We start from the raw sequence: 23,918 nt of genomic DNA on the forward strand, positions 1-23,918 counted from the left end.
CGTTTGGGTCTTAGTTGCAGCGTGCAGGCTTCTCTCTAGTTGTGGTGCACAGGCACCAGCACACGTAGGCTCTGTAGTTGTGGCGCTCAGGCTCCAGAGCGCATGGGCTCTGTAGTTGCAGCACGCAGGCTCTCTAGTTGTGGCGTATGGGCTTAGTCGCCCCGCAATATGTGGGATCATAGTTCCCTGACCAGGGATCAAACCCGCATCCCCTGCATTGGAAGGTGGATTCTTAACCACTGGACCACCAGGGAAGTTCCCACCCCCACCCCCACCACCCTTCCATTTTTAACAGGAGCAATAATAACACAGATTTTGTTTGATCATCTTTTTTTTTAACCATGACTATTGTTTTTAAAACATAGGCAATACCCAGGACACCTACTATGTGAAAGAACACTAGAAGACATTCCTATTGAAGGCCCTAAGGGGATAGATGAAGATGATCCTGTTAATTCTGACTACAACTTGAAACTGACCAAGTTTTCCTTCCAAGTTGATCGGTACAGAAACCTCCTTTTTGGATTTACTTTATTATTTCCATTTTTTGTCATGCTGACACTGTACCTTTTCACTAAAAGTCTTTACAGAGGTAGACACTTTTATTTTCCTAATTGCATCTTTGCTTGATTTACTGCTTTAGTTTGTGCCTTTCACTGTCACAGATGTAAGTTCTGCCCTATCTTCCAGGTCTTGGAAAGCCCAGCTGTCATCACTGAATGAAACAATAAAGAACTCCAAGCTGGAAGGTACCTGTTGTGCTCCGTGGTTCCAGGATATTTTGCATTTGGAGCCTCCTGAATCTGGTAACCACAGTACCAGTGTGCCAAACTGGGCCTTCACTCCACAGGATATAATGTGCAGCCAGTATAGTTTTCCACAGAAAGGTCCTGCCAAGACCAGTGATTCAGGAAGATCATGGAAAAGAATACACATCAGTGAACAGGAGGAACCCCTTGAGCTTACATGTATGTCTGTGACAGGCTTCACTGCGCTGTTTACTTGGGCAGTTGAAAGGACGGGCTGTACCATTGTCCTGTGGGATTTGGAGACCCAGAGCATGCAGCGTTTTTCGCTGGGCAAGAAGTGTATTCCTGTAGACAGTGGTGGAGACCAGCAACTGTGCCTTGTTTTGACAGGTGAGAATGTCTTGTATCAGGTTGAAATCCATGCTGAGAGGTGCTCTCTTATCTATTTTACTTCTGCTGCCCGGGTGGTGGTGGTGCCTACTCCTCTAAGCCTAGGCTTTGATGGAGAAAATTTGGTGTTACTCTCAGTAATGTTTCATGTGTTTGATTTTTTTTTTTTTTTTTTGCGGTATGCGAGCCTCTCACTGTTGTGGCCTCTCCCGTTGCGGAGCACAGGCTCTGGACGCGCAGGCTCAGCGGCCATGGCTCACGGGCCCAGCCACTCCGCAGCATGTGGGATCTTCCCGGACCGGGGCATGAACCCATGTCCCCTGCATCGGCAGACAGACTCTCAACCACTGCGCCACCAGAGAAGCCCATGTGTTTGATTTTTAATTAAGGTTATTTCTGCTCAGCTAAATGCTAGGACTGAGTCAGGAAGAGTTTAAGAGTAAGAAAGGTTGGTTTTAACCCAGCGAGTCATTCATGAGACTTCAGTCTGTACAGGCAAAGGATGCAAGCTGTTTGCTCGTGGGCCATGCATGAACTCAGATTCATTTTGTTTGGCCTACACTACCTAGGCTTTTTTTTTTTTTACGGTACGTGGGCCTCTCACTGTTGTGGCCTCTCCTGTTGCAGAGCACAGGCTCCGGACGCGCAGGCTCAGCAGCCATGGCTCACGGGCCCAGCCGCTCCGTGGCACATGGGATCTTCCCGGACTGGGGCACGAACCCGCGTCCCCTGCATCGGCAGGCGGACTCTCAACCACTGCGCCACCAGGGGAGCCCTACCTAGGCTTTTTAAAAAAGATTCTATTTATTATAAACATGTAAAATTAGAGGATTTCACACGAAATCTGGAATTTCAGTTGTTACTGAAAAATTAAAAGCTCTGCCACACTGCCCCTCATCCCTCAATAGTAATTTATGGATTGGAGCCAAATTTCAGTGCTCTTAGATGGGTTAGTTTCTTTCAGGTTAGGTTTTCTTGCACTTCTTCTCCCCACCTGTTTGGTCCCATAGGCATTTGGGTTTGGTGTGTCAGATATACATTGATTCAGCATTTATGCCATAACTTCCTATAAAACTACTGAGTGTTCTCATTGAACTAACCATGTGTTTCTTCTTCAGTATCTCAATTTTGGTAATCATGTATTTCTTTGTGTCAAGAGCACGCTATTAATTGTTTTATTTTAGTAAACCAGAAATGTGACATCTCGGTAAATAGTTAAAGGTTCCAGGTATTCATTGTGCAATATAGTACAATGTAGAAAAGAGAGGTTCAATGTTATTTCATAGGATGCATTGTTCTTATGAGCATTTGTCTTGCAGTTACTGTTTTAAAAAATAACATTCTTTGAAAAATTATGAATTTATTACTTAAGGGCATTAGTTACTAGTACCCAATAAATCTGTTTGTAATTACAGTGCTGAAGTATTGAGTAATTAGAAATTCCTGTCATAATCCTGAAACCTAACTCCTAATAATTTATTAAAGCTAACTTTTTTTTCTTACAGAAGATGGACTCTCTCTGATTTTGTTTGGTTTGACTCAAGAGGAATTTTTAAATAGGCTAATGATCCATGGAAGTGCCAGCACTGTGGACTCTCTTTGCCATCTCAATGGTTGGGGGAGGTGCTCCATCCCCATACATGCGCTAGAGGTAACAGAATTAAATGTCTGTAGAACTTTGCTTGGTTATTTTCTGTCATCTACCCTTACTTGACTAACAATTTCGGAGATTCATTTAACCTAGCGGCAAAGGATCTGTAGCCTCTACCCATCCATTTGCTTAGTTTTGGCTGTTTTGTTACCCTAATTTTGCTTAGCAAAGTCCGGAGCCTGTGCTCCGCAACAGGAGAGGCCACAACAGTGAGAGGCCCACGTACCGCCAAAAAAAAATTTTGGCTTTAAAAGATAAAAGATTATAATAAACACTATTTAAGAAAAAAAAGTTACAAGAGTTGGAGGCAACAATAAGCTGATGAGAATAAATGAAGTGGAAACAAGCTATGGAAAGCTCGAGCAGGAGTGATCTCTTATTCCTACTCTGTAGCCCCTAATCCTCTAATCCAGCTGTGGTAGTGACATACCTGAATTTATGTAGCATTTTATAGTTCACAAACAGTCCTTTTTATGCATTCTCTAAATTGTGCTAAAATAACCACATGGGACGGGTTGGGTAGTTTTTATTCATTTCATTTTACAGATGAAAAACGTAAGGCTCAGAAGGGTTGAGTGAGTGGCCCATAGCCATACTAATAAGGCAGGGTCTAGAATCAAAATCAGGGCACTTTCTACTGTACCACACAGCCCAGCAAGGTCGAAAACTGGAAGTTAATAATGTTATGTACCAGACTGTTTTTTTAGTGGCAGTTTTATTGAGATATAATTTACATACCATAAAATTCACCTATCTAATGTACAATTCAGTGGGTTTTAGTATATTCAGAGTTATACAACCATCCTGTCTAATTCCATAACATTTTCATCACCCCAAAGAGAAACAGCATACCCATTGGCAATCACTCCCAATTCCTCACAAACCCTAATTTCCAAACAGTTAATCTCGTTTCTGTCTCTGGATTTGCCTATTCTGACAATTTCATATAAATGGAATTATAAAAAATGTGGCCTTTCATGACTGGCTTCTTTCATTTGGCATGTTTTCAAGGCTCATCCATGTAGCATGTGTCAGTACTTCATTCATTTTTATGGCTGAATGACATTCCATTATGTGGATAAAGCAGATGTTTTTTATCCATTCATCAGTCGATGGACACGTAGGTGGTTTTTCCTTTTTGGCTGTTAGGAATTATCCTGCTATGAAAGGTGGTGTACTAGTTTTTGTGTCGTCATGTGTGTTTATTTCTCTTGGGTATACACCTGGCAGTGGAATTATGAAGTCATTTAACTTTCTGAAGAACCACCAAACTGTTTTCACAGTTTCACAGTGGTTACACTATTTTACATTCCCACCAGCAATATATGGGAGTTCCTGTAGCTCTCCATTCTCACCAAAACTTGTTATTGTCCAATTTTTTATTATCATAGCCATCCTACTAGCTCTGAAGTCAAAGTGAAGTGGTATCTCATTGTGGTTTTGACTTGCATTTCCTAATGACTAATGTGTTGAACATGTTTTCAAATGTTTATTGGCCATGTGTGTATCTCTTTGGAGAAATGTCTAGTTAAATCCTTTGTTCATTTTGTAATTGAGTTATTTGTTTTTATTTTTGAATTCTGAGAGTTCTTTCTATATTCTAGACCTTTATGAGATACATGATTTGTAAATATTTTCTCCTGTTCTGTGTGTGGGTTGTCTTTTTACCTTCTTGATGGTGTCCTTTGAAACACAAAAGTTTTTAATTTTGATGAAGTTAGTTTACCTTTTTTTTTGTTTTTTGGGGTTTTTTTTTTTTTTGGTCACTTGGGCTTTTGGTGTCGTATCTAAGAAATGAGTGCCTATTCTGAGGTCATGAAGATTTACTCTTATAAGAGTTTTATAGTTTTAGCTCTTACGTTTAGGTCTTTGATGCATTTTGATTAATTTTTATGTATGGTCAGTGGAAGGGACCCAACCTCATTCTTTTGCATATGGATATTCAATAGTCCAGCACCATTTGTTGAAAAACTTACCTTTATATACTAGAAAATATTTATTGTAGAAAATTTGAGAATAGGAGAAAAAAGAAAATTAGTCTCTTACAAATCTATTATTCAGAAGGAATAGTGTTTACTCTTAGGTTATTTCCTAGAGTTATTTTTCCTAAATATTAATGTTAATAGTCAGATGCTAGCTCAGTAATTTTCTTATCTATAGATAAATATTGTTTATTATTTTCCATTTTATGGGTGAGGGAACACAGAGAGGTTGTGAATTCTAATACAGATATACTTGGACACTAAGCAATAGCACCAGGGTTTGAACCCAGGCAGTGTGACTGTAAAGCCTCTGTCTTTATACATAGTGTGTCCGTGTAGTGAGTTTAATTAGGATGATGTGGTATTACAGCATTGTTTTGGCCTTAGTCTCCCCCCACATACAAACGAGTGAATTTGTTGAGACTCAGGTATAGCCTAGTAAGTACTCAGTTTCATAAATGTTCCATGTTTGTGAAAATTGAATGTGCATTTTCCAGTTGTCACAATGGTACTTCAGTCAGAAGTAGTTAGAATTTTCATACTTTCCTCAGTTTCTCTTAACCTCTCTTAACTCATGTCTTTGGATAATTCCTTTATATCACTCTTTCAGCTCATTACTTCTCTTTTCAGCTATATCTAATCTGGTATTAAATACATCCACTGAGTATCTGGTTTCAATTTTTATTTTTTTAATTTCTAGAATTACTATTTGGTCATTATTTTTAAATGTGTTATTTTGAAATTTTTCAAATTTATAGAAAAATTATAAAAATAATAAAATGAGCATCCATTTACCTCTCCCATTTACCGACTGTTAACATTTTGCCACATTTGTTTTAACTGTATGTGTACTTCTTATTTTTGCTGAACTATTTGAAAGTTGCAAACTTTGTAACTTTTCATTCTAAGTACTTTAACATATATCTCCTAAGAGCAATAATATTCTTATTTAACCATACATAGTATAGTTTTTCCTTTCACTATCTAGTGTAAAGGTGTGGTTTGTTTATGGTCTCCCTCTGGTGGAGTAATTTTTCTAGTTCATCTTCTTTTGGAGATTGTCACTGTGCATAGACCCTAGGTTTATCCTCTTTCTTCTTCCTTCACACATAACTTTCACCAATACCTCTCACCTAGCCTGCCTGGCCTAGCACCCAGCCCATTGATTCTCAGTGTGGTCTCCAGACCAGCAGCATTACCATCTCCAGCAGATTTATTAGAAATGTAAATTTTCAGGCCCCAACCCAGACTTAGGGAATCAGAATCTCTGGGGAATGGGCTCAGCAATCCACATTTTAACAAGCTCTCCAGGTGATTCTTAGGCACAGTGCTTTAGGCTAGGCATGGGAAACTTTTTCTGTCAAGGACCAGAGAATAAATATTTTAGGCTTTCCAGGAAGATTTCTGTTACAAATACTCAGATATGCCATTATAGCCATTGACAATAGGTAAATGAACGGATGTGGCCGTGTTCCCATAAAACTTCATTTACAAAGACAGACAGGAGTTGAATTTGGTTGGTGGGCCCTGTTTTTCAGCCCCTGCTTTATTTAGGTCATCAGAGATTTGTTTATACTCTCTGAGGATTTTTCTCTTTCTTTCCAGTTCAACTGAGCATTTAAAGATATATTCTATAAACACACACACGTAATTGACCCTTGAACAACATGGGTTTGAGCTGCGCAGGTCCGCTTGTATGATGACTTGTTTTCAATAGTGAGTACTACAGTACTGCACAATCCAAGGTTGGTTGAATACATGGATGTGGAACCTCTGATTCAGAGTGATGACCGTAGAGTTATACATGGGTTTTTCACCGCACGGGAGGATCAGCGTCCCTAACTCCTGAGTTGTTCAAGGGTCAACTGTATATATATTTTTAAATCTGTGATTTTTACGTGTTCTTTGTAGAAAACTTTCCTCAGATGCCTACTTTAGAAATGGGAGTCTGTATTTAGCCTGCTTTTTCAGTTTAACTTTTTATCATACTGCTTTAACATTTTAATTAAAATAGACGATAACTGTGAGGGTGATCCCTGAGTACCTAGCTTTGAATGGTGTTAGAATTACAGAATGGTAGAACTAAAGCAGAACTGAAGTTCAGAAAGGTTACAGAGACTTGCCCCAAGTCATATGGTCATTGTCAGAATCCTCACTAGAACTCAGGTACTCTTGCAAGATAAAGATAGCCTTGTGGGGACTTCCCTGGTGGTCCAGTGGTAAAGAACCTGCCTTCCAATGCAGAGGATGCGGATTCGATCCCTGGTCAGGGAACTAAGATCCCACATGCTGCAGGGCAACTAAGCCCGCATGCCACAACTACTGAGCTCACGTGCCTCAACTAGAGAGCCTGCGTGCCACAAACTACAGAGCCCACGTGCTCTGGAACCTGCACACCACAGCTACAGAGCCCACGCGCCCTGGAGCCTGCGCACCACAACTAGAGAGAGAAAACCCGCATGCCCCAACTAGAGAGAAGGCTGTGCACTGCAATGAAGAGCCTGTGCGCCGTGATGAAAGATTCTGCATGCCTCAATGAAGATCCCACGTGCTGCAACTAAAGACCTGATGCAGCCAAAAATAAATAAATAAACATAAATCTTAAAAAAAAAGATAGCCTGTGTCTCTTTGTGTTAGTACATTAAGTTGTAAAGTTTAAAAAATCTGTATCCCAATTTTTTTTCCTATTGTAATTTTTTTCTGATTTTCTCCCACCTCAGGCAGGAATAGAAAATCGTCAGCTGGACACAGTAGATTTCTTTTTGAAGAGCAAGGAAAATCTTTTGAGTCCATCCTCGAAATCTTCTGTACCGGATCAGTTTGATCACTTTCCATCCCATTTATATTTAAAACGTAAGTAGTGTAGAGACTTCTACATTTGTATTTATCATTTTTCCTTTTTAATCACTTTCAAATTATCGTTGTGTTTTCTGATGACTTATTTATTTGCCAGAAGTCAGTCATAACATTTTATTTACTTTCTGGAATCTTGAGATAGTTGTGAGAATCTATAAATGTTCTTATCATATGCGTTGATTATTCATATCTTGTACTGTGCTTTGTATCTTTGGTATGCAAAGAAGAGATGATCTTTCAAATTCAAGAGCATTTTGTTCAAAAGAGAATAAACTTCATTTGCAAAAATTTCCAGCTCTTGCAGTTGTCTGAGATATTGATGTATAGTGGCAGTGCAGCTGGCTGAGTTGGGGACTGGGACTTGTTATAAGACTTTTCAGCCTGACTCTTCTGCTTTTTTGCTACATTAGCAACACTTCTTTTCAAGACTTTGGCTTTCATTTTTAATAAACAGGAGCTCTGCTTTTCTTCTTGGACCAGGTAGTCATGCAAATCCTCTCTTTAGAGGACAGGGTAATAAAGTGTGTTTTCCCTTGTACATAAAGTTTTATAATCTGCTTTTTTTTTTTCACTTGATAATATGTTACAGACATCTTTCTTGATAATGATAGATATACCTATTATCTATGGTGGCATAGAATTTCATTGTATGGGCTGTACCATAATTTACCCAACCAAACTCCTATTACACATTAGGTTGATTCTAATTTTTACTATTATTGGCAATGTGCTATAAATGCTGTGGGTTTGTGTGATTTCACATATGTACAATTATTGGGATTAATTTCTAGATGTGGAATTCACAGGTCAAAGAGACACACAATTTACATTCTTAAATTTTTTTTATAAATTATCCTCCAGAAAAGTTTCACCAATTTGTACTCTTAAGTGGAGAAAATGACAACCTACTTTTTCTATCAATTTAACGTTAGTCCTTACTGACAATGTGGATTAGAAATTTTATTTTTTAAAAACATTCTCTTTTGTTTTGCGTGCAGAGTTTGGTCTCCTCCCTCTTGAATTGCTAACTTTTTAATGCTCCATTGTTTTTTTTAAGTCTGCTTGAATTTATAGAGAAAGGCCTGGTTTGTGGTGTTGAGGGGGACTCAATCAATGATTATATGGTCATTACTCACTTCTGCTGTTGGGTGGTCGGTGATTACTCCTTACTCCACTCTCAGCTGCACTGCTTTTCCTTAAAGAGTGGGGATGGATCTGGAAACAAGAAGCATAGGACTAACTTTACCTGCTTTCTCAGGGTAAAATCCATGTTTCCCATCATTCTCACACAGGTACAATTCTAGAGGTGGGGCCAATGCTAAGATAAACAGGAATCATTTTATTTATTTGAAGCTGGCAAATAGAGGATTCAGGGGCCTTGCTTTCACCTGTGTGTTTAAGAGAATGGTTTTGGAATCAGACAGGCTTAAATTCAAATTTTGTCTATACTTTCAAATTAGCTTGGACAAGTTATTTATCCTCGCTAAACCTCAGTTTCCTTATCTGTGGAAAGGGGGCTATAACACCTACCTCTCAGGTTGTTAAATGGAATAAATGAGATACCATTTATAAAACACCAAGTACAGTATTTAAAATATAGTGGTTGGTTAGCAAAATCGTAGTTACTAGTAGTACCGGTAAATGATGACTAGTAGTAAGTAGAGTAGCTAAAGTTTGCAAGTAATGAGACTTCATGAAAGTTTTGTGAGCTTTTCGAGAATAAGACGTTAGTCTTTGTCTTATGTTTTAAGATATTGCAGCATGGTATTTCTGGATAGGTTAATTTTACTGGGAGTATCCTGGTGTTCTTCATGTTCCTTTCTTTGATTTTTCCTCAGATGTGGAAGAGCTGACACCAGCATTGGATTTACTTTGCTCAGCAATTAGAGAAAATGATTCTGAAACCCAGAGCAAACACTTTTCGGAACAGTTGCTTAATCTTACACTGTCTTTCCTTAACAAACAAATAAAGGAGCTTTTTATTCACAATGAAGGTAAGAACAGCAGCAAAGAAGGGGATAATTAGCCCATTCTTATGTCAGGACAGAGATATAAGTGGTCCTATTGCGTGAGAGAGCGTAAGCCGGGGAGTGCCGTTTGCTTAGGTTGGGTAAAGTCAGTGTGTAACTGAGTGAGTGAATTGGGTTTTAATACTGAGAAATTTGGCAGAAAGAACTAATCATTGTGAAGAGGGTGAAAAGGGTTATATTAAAACATGGACGTACTTGTAAATAGGAGAAAGCTCAGAGATTTTTTTGCTTGACATGAAAACGCTGAGTTTGAATTTTGCCATTTTGTAAACTTCTTTATGATAGCTCAGAGTTTATTCTGTCTGTGCGCGCGCGCACACACACACACACACATTTATGTATGTGAAATTGGCACATTGGTGTTTTCCATAGGGCTAGATGAACATCTACAGAAAGGAGTGAACATTTTGACCAGCTACATTAATGAACTTCGAACCTTCATGATAAAGTTTCCTTGGAAGCTAACAGATGCTATAGATGAATATGATGTAAATGAAAATGTCCCCAAAGTAAAGGAGAGCAATATATGGGAGAAGCTCAGCACTGAGGTAAATATGAGTCATTATCACTTCTTTTATTTGCCAGACTTAGAGGATCTGAGAAAATGATAGAAGAAACAGAATTTAGAATCTGAACACTTGTGATTCAGAATCTTTGGCAAGGGTTTTAGGTTTTATAGATTTTTGGATCTCTGGGCACAACTTCAAATTTATGTCTACAAGTTTCATTTACTTAATTCAGAACACAGATAGGCTCCCTCTTTATGCCAGATCTGCCCATTTGGATCCAGGGACAAACACCCGACCCCAAACTCATTGTGAACTGTCACTCCTTCAGTGTCTAGGGCCTGGCACTTTGGACTTATGCATTCTGCCTGACCCTTGAATAAATCAAATTGCTGCTGTTAATTCTATCTTAGGAAAATTTTATGACATTATTGCTTAGAAGTATATTCGAGTCTTATCTCAGATTCTAGTTAAGATATTTTGTAAATTAAGTTTCCTGTATTTATCAACTTGCCTTTCTTTGTATAGTGTAAGTTAATACAGCCAAACTCTGATTCTTTTTTCTGACTAGGGACTGGAAGAATTCCTCTAACCTCTTGGAGAGTGTTGGCATTGGAAAGACAAAGGCCAGAATAGCTTAACCCAGAGGATCAGAATTGATAGGGTTTGAAAGTTGATAAGGCTGAGATGCTGCCAGGTTCACAAGACTGCTCTTCCTGGGGTGGAAGGGTAGGGAAGTACCTGCTGTGACTGCATTTTCTGTCTCTTAATCATTCTCTAGCCAAAAATTACTTGATTTTCTTTCCACTCTTTAGGGCTTCCCTCTTCCCGTCTCCTTTGCAGGTTTCATTCATTTCCTGTTTTCCCCTCTTTTAATGTGCTCCATGGCTTCATCCATGGTCTTCTGTTCTTTTTACTCATATTCATTGATTTCTAATTTTGGGGGAGGTTACAGTCCACTTTGATGAAAGCAGTGGATGCTGTCTCCAAGAACATGCATATGAATACATGTTCTTTTTAAAATATGTATATCTTCCTAAAATATATATATGATTATATCACCCTTGCTTTTAAGATCCTTCAGTGGCTCTGCATAAGTTTCAGGATAAAATCCATCTCACACACACAATGCCCTTTATGATGGAGCCTTTGCTTTTCTTTCAAGTCTCACCTGCTACTCTCTTCAGCTTTTTCTCCAGTTATATTAAGTAATTTGGAGTTCTCTGAATGCTTGATAACTGTTTCTTGCCTTTATGCCTCTGCATATAATATTCTCACTTTTTGGAACACATGTTCTTTTTTCAATAAATGTATGTAACACATACTTGTCTTTAAAACTTTTACTTTATCAGTCATCTCTACTAGGAAACCTTTTTTTTTTTTCATCTCTCTTATTTAGATGTTCCTTTTCTGGACCCTCCTCTCTGGAACCCTGGGATACCTATATCATCACCCTTATCATACAGTACTATAATCAGTGCTTTATTTGCATTTCTTGTACTAGTCTAAAACCTCCTAGAGAGCAGAGTCCATCTTTTGGTCAATTCATGTCCCCTGTGCAAAGCCCCAAATCTAGTAGAAGGTTTTTGATAAAAGTCCCTTATTGAGGTACTCAGTAAATGTATAAGTCCCATGTTGATAGTCATAATAAGGTAATAAAGAGGGACTCAAAAAGCAAATATTTTTTTTCCTTCCTTCTTTCCTAGGAAGTTATTGCCAATGCCATTTTAAACAACAAAATACCAGAGGCACAAACTTTCTTCAGGATTAACAGTCATTCTGCTCAAAGACTCGAGGAGTTGATTAGAATAGGCCTAGATTTGGTCTTTGACAATTTGAAAAAGAATAATATAAAGGAAGCCTCTGAGCTTTTGAAGAATATGGTAAGTGGCATAATCTGTTTGATCATAAAGTCTCTAATGTAAGAGAAGTTCTCTTATGTATTTAATATAATTTCTGGTTGATATAAAAATTGATTTGTATTCATAGATGTGTCACAAACTAAGAAATTTGTGTAACTTTTACTAAGAAATTATGACAGTAATACTGGGAAACATTCTTTGGTACTAAGAACTTTCTTGAAGAAATTTTTGATTGGAATTTCCATCATTTGTTCTCTGTTAGATTTGGTACTTTGGTTAGAAGGAGACAGTATTTCTCATAAAAGATTTCACACATGTCAGAGCATGCACAGGACCTCATTATTTGTTGGGGGACATTCTTTATTGTCCGTGTGACCTCTTATATCTCCATTTGAACTTTCCAATGGCTTTTACCTTTACTTTGTGTTCCATGGTTTTACTTCATTTGAGAAGGGAATGTCCTAGAGGTGGGGTTCCTGAACAAAGCTGAGATCTGGGCCTCATCTGCGTGGTTGAGGTCTTGCCCACGGTAACTTTCTGAAGTTCAGAGGAGTGAAACTATGTAAAGGTTGTTATTTACACAGACTTTTGTCTTCAAGTGAATCATCATAACAGATAGCTGTAGTTTTGGTACTATGGTAGCCTGGCATTACCCTGAATTGTTCTGTGTGCTGCCTTTCTTCTGGCAAACAAAGTGCCTTAAGGACTTTAGGGATAGGCAGTAAATATGCATGATAGATGTAGAAAATGAATGTTTACAAGAGCTGAAAAGTTGTGGAATTCTAACAAGGCGTATGTCTATACTAGACTACTTCTGTATTTAACATATATTTATGTTCAAAATAGCTCCATTACAAAATGTAAGTTTTCTTGATTTTCTATGTTTACTTCAGGGCTTTAATGTAAAAGACCAGTTGCTCAAGATATGCTTCTATACAACTGATAAAAACATACGGGACTTTTTGGTAGGTAAAGGTGAGACTAAGTAGTTTACATTTTCTAGTAAACGTTGGTGAAATTTCAAAACGAATTATTTTAATATTCAACTAATACCTAGTAAGTAAAAGTATGACAACTCTTTTGTCTTTTTAAATGATCATTTTGCATTTGTGGTAATGGAAAATTTGTGTGAATACATACATTGCCTCAAAAATTCAAAACACAATTCTTAAATGATATTTAAAATCATGACATTTGTTTTGCAAATGTTCTTGATTTTTGTGAGGTCACTGCTTTAATTACTTTTTTTTAAATTACTTTTTATTCAAGGTTGAAATTTTAAAAGAAAAAAATTATTTTTCTGAAAAAGAAAAAAGAACTATAGACTTCGTGCATCAAGTTGAGAAGTTTTATTCAGGACATTTCCAAGAAAATATGCAGATCCAGTCTTTTCCCAGGTAGTCTCATTAGCCCCCTTTTTATAACATGGGAAGAATATTGTAGACAAGGCTTAGCTTATAACTGTTAGCATGGCCTTCTTATGTGGAACTGAGCTTACATTCCTTATGAAGATAAAATTTGTATCATCTAGAAGAGACTTAGGAATTCCCTGTCATTTCAATATGTGCGTAATCAGATATATATTTTTAAGATAATAAATACAAAATTAAGAGTATTGAATTTTGTGTTCCCCAAAAGAGTAGAACTTCTTGAACAGAGAAAAAGGAATGATGCTTTTTCCTCCAAAATTAAAAAAATTTCTTATCACTCTTTTAGGTATTCGATAAAGGAACAAGATTTTTTCAAGCACAAGTCTGTTTTGGACTCATTCCTTAAATATGATCATAAAGATACAGATAAACTTAACAAGCAAGATCACAGAATTGTGTTAACTTGGGCTCAGTGGTGGAATCAACTAACACAAGAATCCATCCTTCTCCCCAGGATAAGTCCAGAAGGCAAGTGTGAAAGAGCCTAAAATCTGAGCATAGTGAATGAGGATTAAATAAGGCATTGGTATTTGAATATTTTGGTGTGTCCTCATTTTAGAATTCCTTTTGGGGAAAAAACATATTCAGTTACTTTAAAATGCAAGTCATTACATTGAGATTGAGCCCTTATTCTTGAGGTTTTTGTAAGGGATTTATAATGTGATAGCGAAAGAGAAAAGTCCAGTGGTTCAGTGAATTGAGATTTCAAGGCTAAGAGTTCTCTTCCCAGCCTCAGAGTGACATTCTTTGTTTTTCCAAATAGTCTTTGGTTTCTTCCTATTTAAACTGAGGATCTGTATCATACCAGGGCTCTGGGGAATAACTAACACTGGCAAACAGTGGTAATTCATAGGGTGTCAAATTCATGTTTATTATTACAGCCAGAGTTTTTATTTATATTAAGGAAAAGAAAAGGGAAAAGAGGGCTAATATATCGATTATAAAATGAACAACACCACAAAAGAGGAAAATAGTAAAAGAAGCAGAGGGCCTGAATAATTCATCTGTTATATAGATATTTGTCCAGATCATCATATTTACTCAATTAGTGTTGAGCTTTGTGTCAATAATCATCATTCATTGCTATTTTAAAATGTATTTTCTTCTTAATGTAGAATACAAATCATATTCTCCCGAAGCCCTCTGGAGATACCTCACAGCTCGCCATGATTGGTTCAGCATTACCTTGTGGATTGGAGAATTTCAGACCCAGAATAGATTTGCCTCACTTCAGCAGAACAAATGGCCCCCTCTGACTGTGGACGTTGTTGATCAGAATACTCGCTGCAACAACTACATGAGGAATGAAATTTTAGATACGCTGGCCAGGTACTGTAAACTGTGGGGATGTGTAAAAGGAAGAACAATAAAATACAGTGGTGCAACTTTTCCTCTGAAATGCCATAAATCCAATGCAACATTGTTTCATAATATTGATATTTTAAAATTGAAAGGGCATTATTGTATATTGAGGTTTTAAAATCACATGTATTTAACATTAGGTAGTGAATAGGCTCTCAAATTCTACATGAAGGTTCTTCCCAAAACACTGTATATGCTTTGGGGTAGAAATGGTAAGCTATCCATGGGGATACAAGGACCAAGTGACAAGAGCTTGCGATGAGGATACCTTAGTATCCTATAATGTTTCCCACTCTTCTCAGTACTATCACTGCACCCGTACGCCATGTATGGCCTTGAACTAAAGAGGACAGCTCAATTAAGAAAACAGGGGAAGTATCACTTGAAGTGATAACTGAAGACTTTAAACTTTTTTTTTTTAATTTATTTATTTATTTTTGGCTGTGTTGGGTCTTCGTTTCTGTGCGAGGGCTCTCTCTAGTTGCGGCAAGCGGGGGCCACTCTTCATCGCGGTGCACGGACCTTCTCACTATCGCGGCCTCTCTTGTTGCGGAGCACAGGCTCCAGACGCGCAGGCTCGGTAGTTGTGGCTCACGGGCCCAGTTGCTCCACAGCATGTGGGATCTTCCCAGACCAGGGCTCGAACCCGTGTCCCCTGCATCGGCAGGCAGATTCTCAGCCACAGCGCCACCAGGGAAGCCCAAGACTTTAAACTTTTAATTCATTTCTAAAAATAATTGTTAGCTTGAATCATGTGAACTTGCCGTTTGTAGAGGTGAAAAATGGTTGAATATCAGCAATTTCATAGAGCTCAACCTATCTCCCTAAGCTGTCAAAATAATGAGACTTAACATATTTGTTAATTTTTAAGTTTCTTAAAATTATTTCCCATGTATTCTTTTATATTTATACTTACTGGGGAAGTATAACTGTACTGTCCTACCCAACTTAAAGATGTGGAGAGGGAGATCTAAAGAAGTTAAGAGCTTTGCCTAACCCAGTTACTTACAGGCTTCAATCATTTTACCAGTGACTTTCTAGTCACTGTTCTTTTCATTGCACTAAATCCTTTTCTTCTTGTTTGCTAAAAGTAGACTTTTGTATAACTTGTATGCTTATCAAATATTTTGCTTAATACTTGATTGTTTATAAAGATAATATGTATGTGTTTTAACATGAATTATGACAATAATGAATTAGTTAGATCTACTGTATTAACAGATTAAAGGGAAAAAATCATACCACCCTGATAGATACAGAAAAGCATTTGATAAAATTCAACACCTATTTATAATAAAACCTATTAGCAAACTAGGAATAGCTGCAAACTTCCTTAACTTTAAAGAGATGTTAACAAAAAATCTTCCAACTAATATTATACTTAATGGTGAAACATCACAAGCATTCTCTTTAGATTTGGAACAAGACAAGCCTGCTATCAATTCTTCCCAAGTTGATCTTTAGATATAGTGCAATCTCAATGAAAATCCCAGCAATGGATTTGACAAGCTGATTATAAATGTTTATATGGAAATTCAGAGGGTCAAGAACAACCCTGAAAAAGAAGAACTTGCCCTACCAGATATTAAAACTTACTCTAAAGCTATAGCAATTAAGACAGAAGAGTGAGCATAGAAACAGACTTTTTTAAAAGAATTATTTTTATTGATTTATTTTTGGCTGCATTGGGTCTTCGTTGCTGTGCACGGGCTTTCTCTAGTTGCAGTGAGCAGGGGCTACTCTTCATTGCAGTGTGCGGGCTTCTCATTGCGGTGGCTTTTCTTGTTGCGGAGCACAGGCTCTAGGCATGCGAGCTTCAGTAGTTGTGGCATGTGGGCTCAGTAGTTGTGGCTCATGGGCTCTAGAGTGCAGGCTCAGTAGTTGTGGTGCATGGCACCACATGGCATGTGGGATCTTCCCAGACCAGGGATCGAACCCGTGTCCCCTGCATTGGCAGGCAGATTCTTAACCACTGTGCCACTGGGGAAGCCCTGAAACAGACATATATGTATGCTCACCTTATATATGACAGAGGTGGCACTGCAGAAGTCTTTTTGGAGGAAAGAATAGTCTTTTCAACAAATGGGGTTGGGATAACTAAATAGCTATATGGGGGAAATGAAATTGGACCCTCTGCCTTATATCATGCATAAAATCAATTCCAGGTAGATTTTAAAACCTAAATGTAAAATGTAAAAATTATAATGCTTTTAGACGGTAGGGAAGAATATCTTCATGACCTTGGAAGTAGGGTGGGCTTTCTAAGAGGCCTGGCAGGGCAAAGGAAGACAGCAGTTACTGAGACCAAGGGAGCTGCCTGGCAGGAGTTGTGTCTCTTAGTGGAGAATGTTAGCCAACCTGCTGTCACCTCACACAGAGAGCGCCAAGGTATCCCCATCCTCCCTTTTTCTTTAATTCTTATCTCCCGATGGGAGTCTCCCATAGGAGACGAAACCAAAACAGAAACCTGAGGGCACAGGAGTCTTCTAGAGCAACCCATACAGGAGAGCCTCCAGGGACGCAGAGCAGGAGAGTAGAGCTTGGATCTGGAGGGGAAAGATACCAGCACACATAGACATTTCACAAAAGAGGAAGCACAGATGGCCAATAAACATGTGAGATGTTCTTCCTCATTTGTAATCATGGAAATGGAAATTTATTTTACCAAAAATCTAGGAACAATGACCATCAAAGTTAGAGCAGATAAGTAAAATGTAGTATAATCGTACAGTGGAACACTATATAACAATGAAAACTAAAAAACTATAGCCATAGGTATCAACATGGATAAATCACACAATGTTGAGTAGAAGAAACAAGACAATAATATATCTAAGATGTTCCCTTCTTATATAAAGTTTGAAATAGGCAAAACCAAACCTTATATTATTTGGGGTTACACACATGGGTGGTAAAACTATATGGGTGAATAAAAGTAAGGGAATAGTTATCATGAAAGTAAGGATAGTCGTTACCTCTGAGGGCAAAGCACATGTAAAGGGGGAGGAATACACAAAGGACTTCTAGGTACAGTGTTCTGTAATCTGGGTGGTGGCTATGCAGTGTTTCTCTAAACTCCACATAATATGTTCTCTATACTCCTTTAATGGTATGTATGATGTATTTAACAGTAAACTTATAAAAAATATTTAAATGCAAATTTCTATTCTTTAATGGTCTATTTAAATTATTCTGCTTTAATTTCTTAATGATTTTGTTTGGATATTTTGGTGAATTCCTCAGTGTGTAAAGCATCTAGCTTCAAGATTTAACCACTGTTGCCACACTGGATTGTACAGTTTCAGTAAAAACAAAGTAATCGAGGTGGCTTAGTTTAGGTTTTTGAAATATTTAATATAACTCGAGACTGTCATTACTACATTAAAATACTACAGTGGTGCAGAAACCTTTATTGGAAACTAGCAAAATATGTGTGTCTGAACATATTTATGGGGTAAGAATTGGCAGTATTAATTTGTAAATACTTTTAACTAGTTGAGACTACTTAACAATGGAAATGATTTGGTCTGCTCTGAATATAGCAACTTTTTAACTTGCCATCTTTTATTTAAACCTGCCCAATAGGAATGGAATTTTTCTTACATCTGAACTAGAAGACTTTGAACTCTTTCTCAAAAGACTGAACCGTATTGGGGGCGTGATGCAAGATACCCTCCCTGTTCAAAACTATAGGTCCAAAGATGGTTGGGATTTCCATTGTCACTTCATTCTCTATTGTTTGGAACACAGTCTGCAGTATCTTCTTTATGTCTTTCTTGACTATTACAAGTGAGTACTAAGAATTAACTTGTCCTTGAGCAGGCCTTCATGTTCCCTCTTTCCGTACTACTTCTGAATGTGACTTTTAGGAAAATATTAAGCATTCTCGTGAGGAACGCTGATCTTTTTGGAGTAGTTCCTCCCACTCTAACATTTGGTACATCTTTTAGTTCAATACTGCATTCAACTAAATGCTTATTATGTGTTTTTTTGTGATGTTAATTCTGTAACATCTCTGTTAACCTTTTAAATAACCAGAAATTAGAAAGAAATGCTTTACAAGTTTAAAAGAGGGAGGATTCTAAAGGTTAACTTGGACTTCTTTGATATTTTCATTACCAAGCAAATGTTAAAAACTTTGAATTCATCGCCACTGCAAGGTATCTTAGAAATGCTCTAAAGCTTATATTTAGATAGACAGATATCAATATATATTGATATCTAAGATCAACCTGCAGTATTGTTATCTGTGGCCAGTGTTAATTGCTATTGGGTCAGTAATAATAAAAACAGTAGTAGTCTCTAACATATGAGTGCTTACAGTGTTCTTGACATTAGGCTTAGTACTTTATATGCATTATCTCATTTAATCTTCAGAAAACCCTGTGAGGTGGTTACTTACTCCTCCATTTCACAGATGAGGAAACTGAAGCTTTGAGAGAGACTAAGTGCCCTGTTTAAGGCGTACAGCTAGTAATTGGTAAAGCTAGATTTAATTATACTTATGTTTGATTCCAGAACCCACATTCATGTGCTAGGGAGAACATTTTTACTTTATTTTGTGTAGTAAAGACTAGGAAGTCAAGCAAAGGGTGTATTTCTTGTTCATATCATTAAGACTTACTTTGAACACAGAAATGTTTTCCTGAAAGCTACTGGCAAGTGAAAGTTTAAAAGCTGTATTTTTAGAGGACCTGTTATGAGCCTTAACTGCTTAGTCCCAGCTTCTCTTGTAGTTACGTAAAGGTTTTCAAAAACCTCTTAAGTTTGAAAAAGCTAAAGAGCTTTTGTTGTTAAAAAAAAAAAAAAAAAAAAAAAACCAATACAGCGTATCTTCAAGTGCAAAGATATCTGGTGGTAATCTTATACAGAGTTGGTAAAATTTCATCACAGTAGGAAATACATTTTAAGTGATATTATCCCTGTCTCTAAAATCCTCTATTTCCAGATCATAAGGCATATGTAAAACACAACACAAGACTGGGATTATATTGTGTTATATTTACTTTTTAATTACAAAGTTCTTTTTTTTTTATGCTAGTTATCCCCTGAGCAAACATGGTTGTAATTGTCTGTCTTATCCTCTATGTTAATCAGATAGTATTTTGTTTGTTTGTTTTATATACAGACTTAGTCCTCCAAATTGTCCCTTTTTGGAAAAAAAAGAATTACATGAAGCTCACCCTTGGTTTGAATTTTTAGTCCAGTGTCGACAAGTTTCCAGTAATTTAACAGGTATGGGTGTATTGTATTAAATAATAAAACTTGCTTTGGATAAATAACTGGTCTGTTGAATGGAATTTAAATTGCGACAGCTAAATTTAAATTGTCTACAGCTAGACAGTTTGAATAAACTGTCTAGCTGTAGACAAATATTTGGCCATAATCTAGATTCAAGCTTTATTTAAAAAGCAAAAGACCAAAAATGTTAGCCTCTTGACAGTGAAGAAAACCAGACTTGGAGCAGATAGCATGTGTGGTTATGTTGGCTATCTCTTACCCTACCAGTTCATCACAGGTTCCTGCTCTTTGGTAGACTGACACCCTGTTTCCATGAGGAGGTGGTCTGTCTTCCAAATGGCTGCCCTGAATCTTTCAGTAAGGAACTCCAATTGGAGTGAAAATAAATCCATAGTATATGTGGGATTGTTGTGTCTTCTCTCGTGGAGCCAATGATGGAGAGCCTTGCTCTGGTTATAATCAGGTAGAAAAACCCTGTGATCCCTGAGGGCTTAGTGGGTGTTATTCTAGAGGTTCAGGAAATGGGACAGGCCAAGCCACAACATACGCAAGGAGTGTCAACAGCCAATCTTTCACTTTTATGTAATGCCTGATTTCTTTCCTAATGAATAACTTTTTTCATAATGTGGGTTGAGGGGTTTTTGGTTTTGTTTTATTTTTTTGGTGATCATAAAGTAACATGTTTCATTGTTAAAAAATAATAATTAAAAAAATAGGAAGCCACAGACAACTATCAAGATAACACCTCAATAGGTAGATAGCTTAAGTGAACAGGAAGATAACTATCCATAGGGAACTCTTGATATGTTTTAATATATTTTGTTCTAGTTATTTTCTCTATACTTTTTTTAAACCTAGTCAATATTGTATTTCATTCATCCAACAAATATTTATTTATCCCCTACCTGTGACAGTCTGTAAGTGCTAGGGATATAACCAGAAACATCTACGTATTTGTATATTGTGTTTTTTCATATAGTAATTATAACATAAGAATTTTCCTATGTTCTTAGAGACAATGACCATTTTATGTCTACATAATATTTCATTGTATAGAAATACTCTTATTTAATTTACTATCCTCATTTTTTGACATTAAGGCTGTTTTCAATTTTTCCTGTTATAAATAATAATCTTGAGTATATTTGAACATAAAATTTTTGTGCTTGTTTCAGATTATTTCCTTAGTACAGATAGGTTCCTGGATATAAAATTCCTGGGTCTGGGGTTATGTGCATTTTGAAGGTTCTTTGTTTTTTTTTTTTTTTTTTTTGAAGGTTCTTGATATAAGGCTAGATTGCTTTCCAGGAGGGTTACACCATTCTTTTCTGTAAGTCCCAGCTTCTGTGCACACTGACCAGCTCTGTGCTTGAGGATGAATATGTTTAAAAATCATTGCTGATTTGATAGGTGATATATGGCATCTAATTACTATTTTAATTTGCATTTCTTTATTGCTAATGAATTACATATTTTTATGTGTCAGACATTTATATTTCCTTGTTTGTAAAATGGTTATTTCTTTTGTCCATTTATCTGTTACAGTCAGTATTTTGGGCTTTTGTATTGATATGAGCTCTTTGTTGAAGGCATTAATTGTTAGGTTGTCATCTGTTGTTGATTTTTCCCCTTGTTCATTACTACCTTTCAATTTTCTTTGTTTGAATGGAAGTTTTTATTTTTATGTGGACAAATATTTCTTTTTTTTCCTTTGTGACATTTTCCCATTGCTCTTAAACTTAGAAAATCCTTCTTACTGTGGATAGAGTTAAAAATTAAGTTTCTTTCTTAGAATTATGTAATCCTTAGTTTAGTATTTCTCTCTCTCAAGGAGAAAAATATACTCTCTTATTTTTCAGATCCCAAACTGATCTTCCAGGCTAGCCTTGCAAATGCTCAGATACTGATTCCCAGCAACCAGGCCAGTGTAAGCAGTATGCTATTGGAAGGACATACCCTCCTGGCCCTTGCTACCACAATGTATGCACCTGGGGGCGTCAGCCAGGTACAGACAGCACTTTTACCTGTTATGGCAAAATAGGACTGATTTTAAATTTAGCAGAAATATCGGTGGATTTTCTAGGTCTCAGTTGATATTAAAATATAACCACTTACAAGTATTTCATTAGATTAAAGAGCATAAAACAAGGGTGAATTTTTAAACTTTATATCGTATCCTCTTAAGTTGAAAGGAGACTGCTATAGTCAGCCCTCGATATTCGGGGGTTCTGCATCCACAGATATGGAGGGCTGACTGTACTACAGTATTTTATATGAGGGACTTGAACATCCTCGGATTTTGGCATCTGTGGGGGTCTTGGAACCAATCACCTGTGGATACCAAGGGGCGACTGAATGTTGTATAGTGATTTTTTTCCCGTTTATTTGTTCTCTAATACTCCAGGTTTGTTTTCAGGATAGAATCAAGATCTAATTGCTCCTTGGAGTAAGTATACTTTAAATCTGTGACTTGGGAATTATTCTCTGTTATTTGACCTCTTTGAGAGTTAAAAAGGAAATCATAATTTTTAGCTACCCTTAAAAACTCTTTTGAGGAATCCAGTGAAAAGTTGCCTGTCTCTGCTTTTTTGAAAGTATAGTGTGGCTGGTTAGAGGGAACTTAAGAATGCTGTTAAACATCTAATCTGCAAAAGTTTGTTACTGATGCTAGCTTAATTTAATACCACCTCTTTTAGATTGTTGCAGTATACCTTAACTTCATGGTTATTTATTCTTCCTGTTTTTGATCACCTGTCAGAAATCAGTCAGAATAACTTGAGACCTGAGAGGAAAGGACCTAAGAGTCATCTAGTCTAGTAGGTTTTTTTCTTGTAAAATATTTACTATTTAATATCTGAAATTTTTAAATATTGTAGTAGAGCCTTTTTTCAAACAGCTTTTCCTTATGCAGTTTGAAAACCACTGATCTAGCTGAACTTTCTAATTCAGTAGATGAGGAAACTGAAGCCTGCCTGATATTAAATATCTAGACCAAGGTCATACAGCTAGTTTGTCTTAGAACCAGAACTAGAACTATTGGCTACTGACTCCTTGTCCAGTGCTGTTTTCACTACCACCTATTATATCAAGCTAATCTTGTTTCACAGGCTACTTATGAAAAAAGGACTTAAATTTGGAGAAGAGAAAAACATTATTCTATACCATGTTATCTTTTTATTTAGGTTGTTCAGAATGAAGAAAATGAGAACTGTGTGAAGAAAGTAGATCCCCAGCTACTGAAGATGGCATTAACTCCTTACCCCAAGCTTAAAACTGCTCTCTTCCCACAGTACACTGCCCCTAGTGTCCTGCCACCAGATATTACACTCTACCACCTGATTCAGGTACAGTATTTAGGAGTAGCAGTCAGCGTTCAGCCAGGAAAACAGGAACCACTCTGGGTCTTCCAAATGGAGGACATTTAATATAGGGAATTACTTACACAGAATGATAGCAAAATGGAGAAACCAAACGTGTGATGATGAGACAACCCAAAAATTAACAAAGAAGGAAGCAGTCAGCACCCCCTAAGGCTGCAAGAAAGTGGTGTTGTCTGAACCCAGCAGCTGTAGCCTCTCTGGGAGCTAAAATCACAACCGGGCTACCTACTGGGAGCTGGGACGAGAGGGTAGGGCTGGAACCATGCAAGAGATGCCCTAGAAAATAAAGAAGGGGAAAATATCTTGGTTTCTCCCCTCTTGCCACCTTTAATCTCCCATGTTGTCTCTCATGGCTATACCTATCTGGTAGCCAGAGGGCAAGTGAGTTTGGGAAATGCAGTTCTCTGCAGTTCAGGGCAGAACATGGGAAAGGTAGAAATGGATCTGAGAGCAGACAGATAGTTGGCCAGCATACTTGT

The 23,918-nt window shown here is 37.2% G+C and overlaps 1 protein-coding gene across 9 annotated transcripts in view; it reads left to right on the forward strand.

Annotated features, from left to right (window-relative positions):
* Window positions 1-23,918, forward strand: part of SPG11 (SPG11 vesicle trafficking associated, spatacsin) — a 95,315-nt gene that overhangs the window by 9,996 nt on the left and 61,401 nt on the right. For all 9 annotated transcript variants that reach the window (XR_009563006.1, XM_060294336.2, XM_060294339.2 and 6 more), the window contains exons 5-19: window positions 366-503; window positions 691-1,139; window positions 2,645-2,790; window positions 7,493-7,625; window positions 9,467-9,622; window positions 10,031-10,206; window positions 11,871-12,047; window positions 12,920-12,991; window positions 13,296-13,423; window positions 13,743-13,924; window positions 14,572-14,785; window positions 18,404-18,607; window positions 19,947-20,053; window positions 21,919-22,064; window positions 23,242-23,403. Coding sequence is in view for 8 of the 9 variants with exons in the window: in XM_060294336.2 (XP_060150319.1) it covers window positions 366-503; window positions 691-1,139; window positions 2,645-2,790; window positions 7,493-7,625; window positions 9,467-9,622; window positions 10,031-10,206; window positions 11,871-12,047; window positions 12,920-12,991; window positions 13,296-13,423; window positions 13,743-13,924; window positions 14,572-14,785; window positions 18,404-18,607; window positions 19,947-20,053; window positions 21,919-22,064; window positions 23,242-23,403 (2,590 nt within the window). In the remaining variant the exon portion in view is untranslated. The remainder of the gene's footprint in view (window positions 1-365; window positions 504-690; window positions 1,140-2,644; window positions 2,791-7,492; window positions 7,626-9,466; window positions 9,623-10,030; window positions 10,207-11,870; window positions 12,048-12,919; window positions 12,992-13,295; window positions 13,424-13,742; window positions 13,925-14,571; window positions 14,786-18,403; window positions 18,608-19,946; window positions 20,054-21,918; window positions 22,065-23,241; window positions 23,404-23,918) is intronic.

Source organism: Globicephala melas, chromosome 2, assembly GCF_963455315.2.
Source record: "Globicephala melas chromosome 2, mGloMel1.2, whole genome shotgun sequence".
Classification (NCBI taxonomy): Eukaryota; Metazoa; Chordata; class Mammalia; order Artiodactyla; family Delphinidae; genus Globicephala; species Globicephala melas.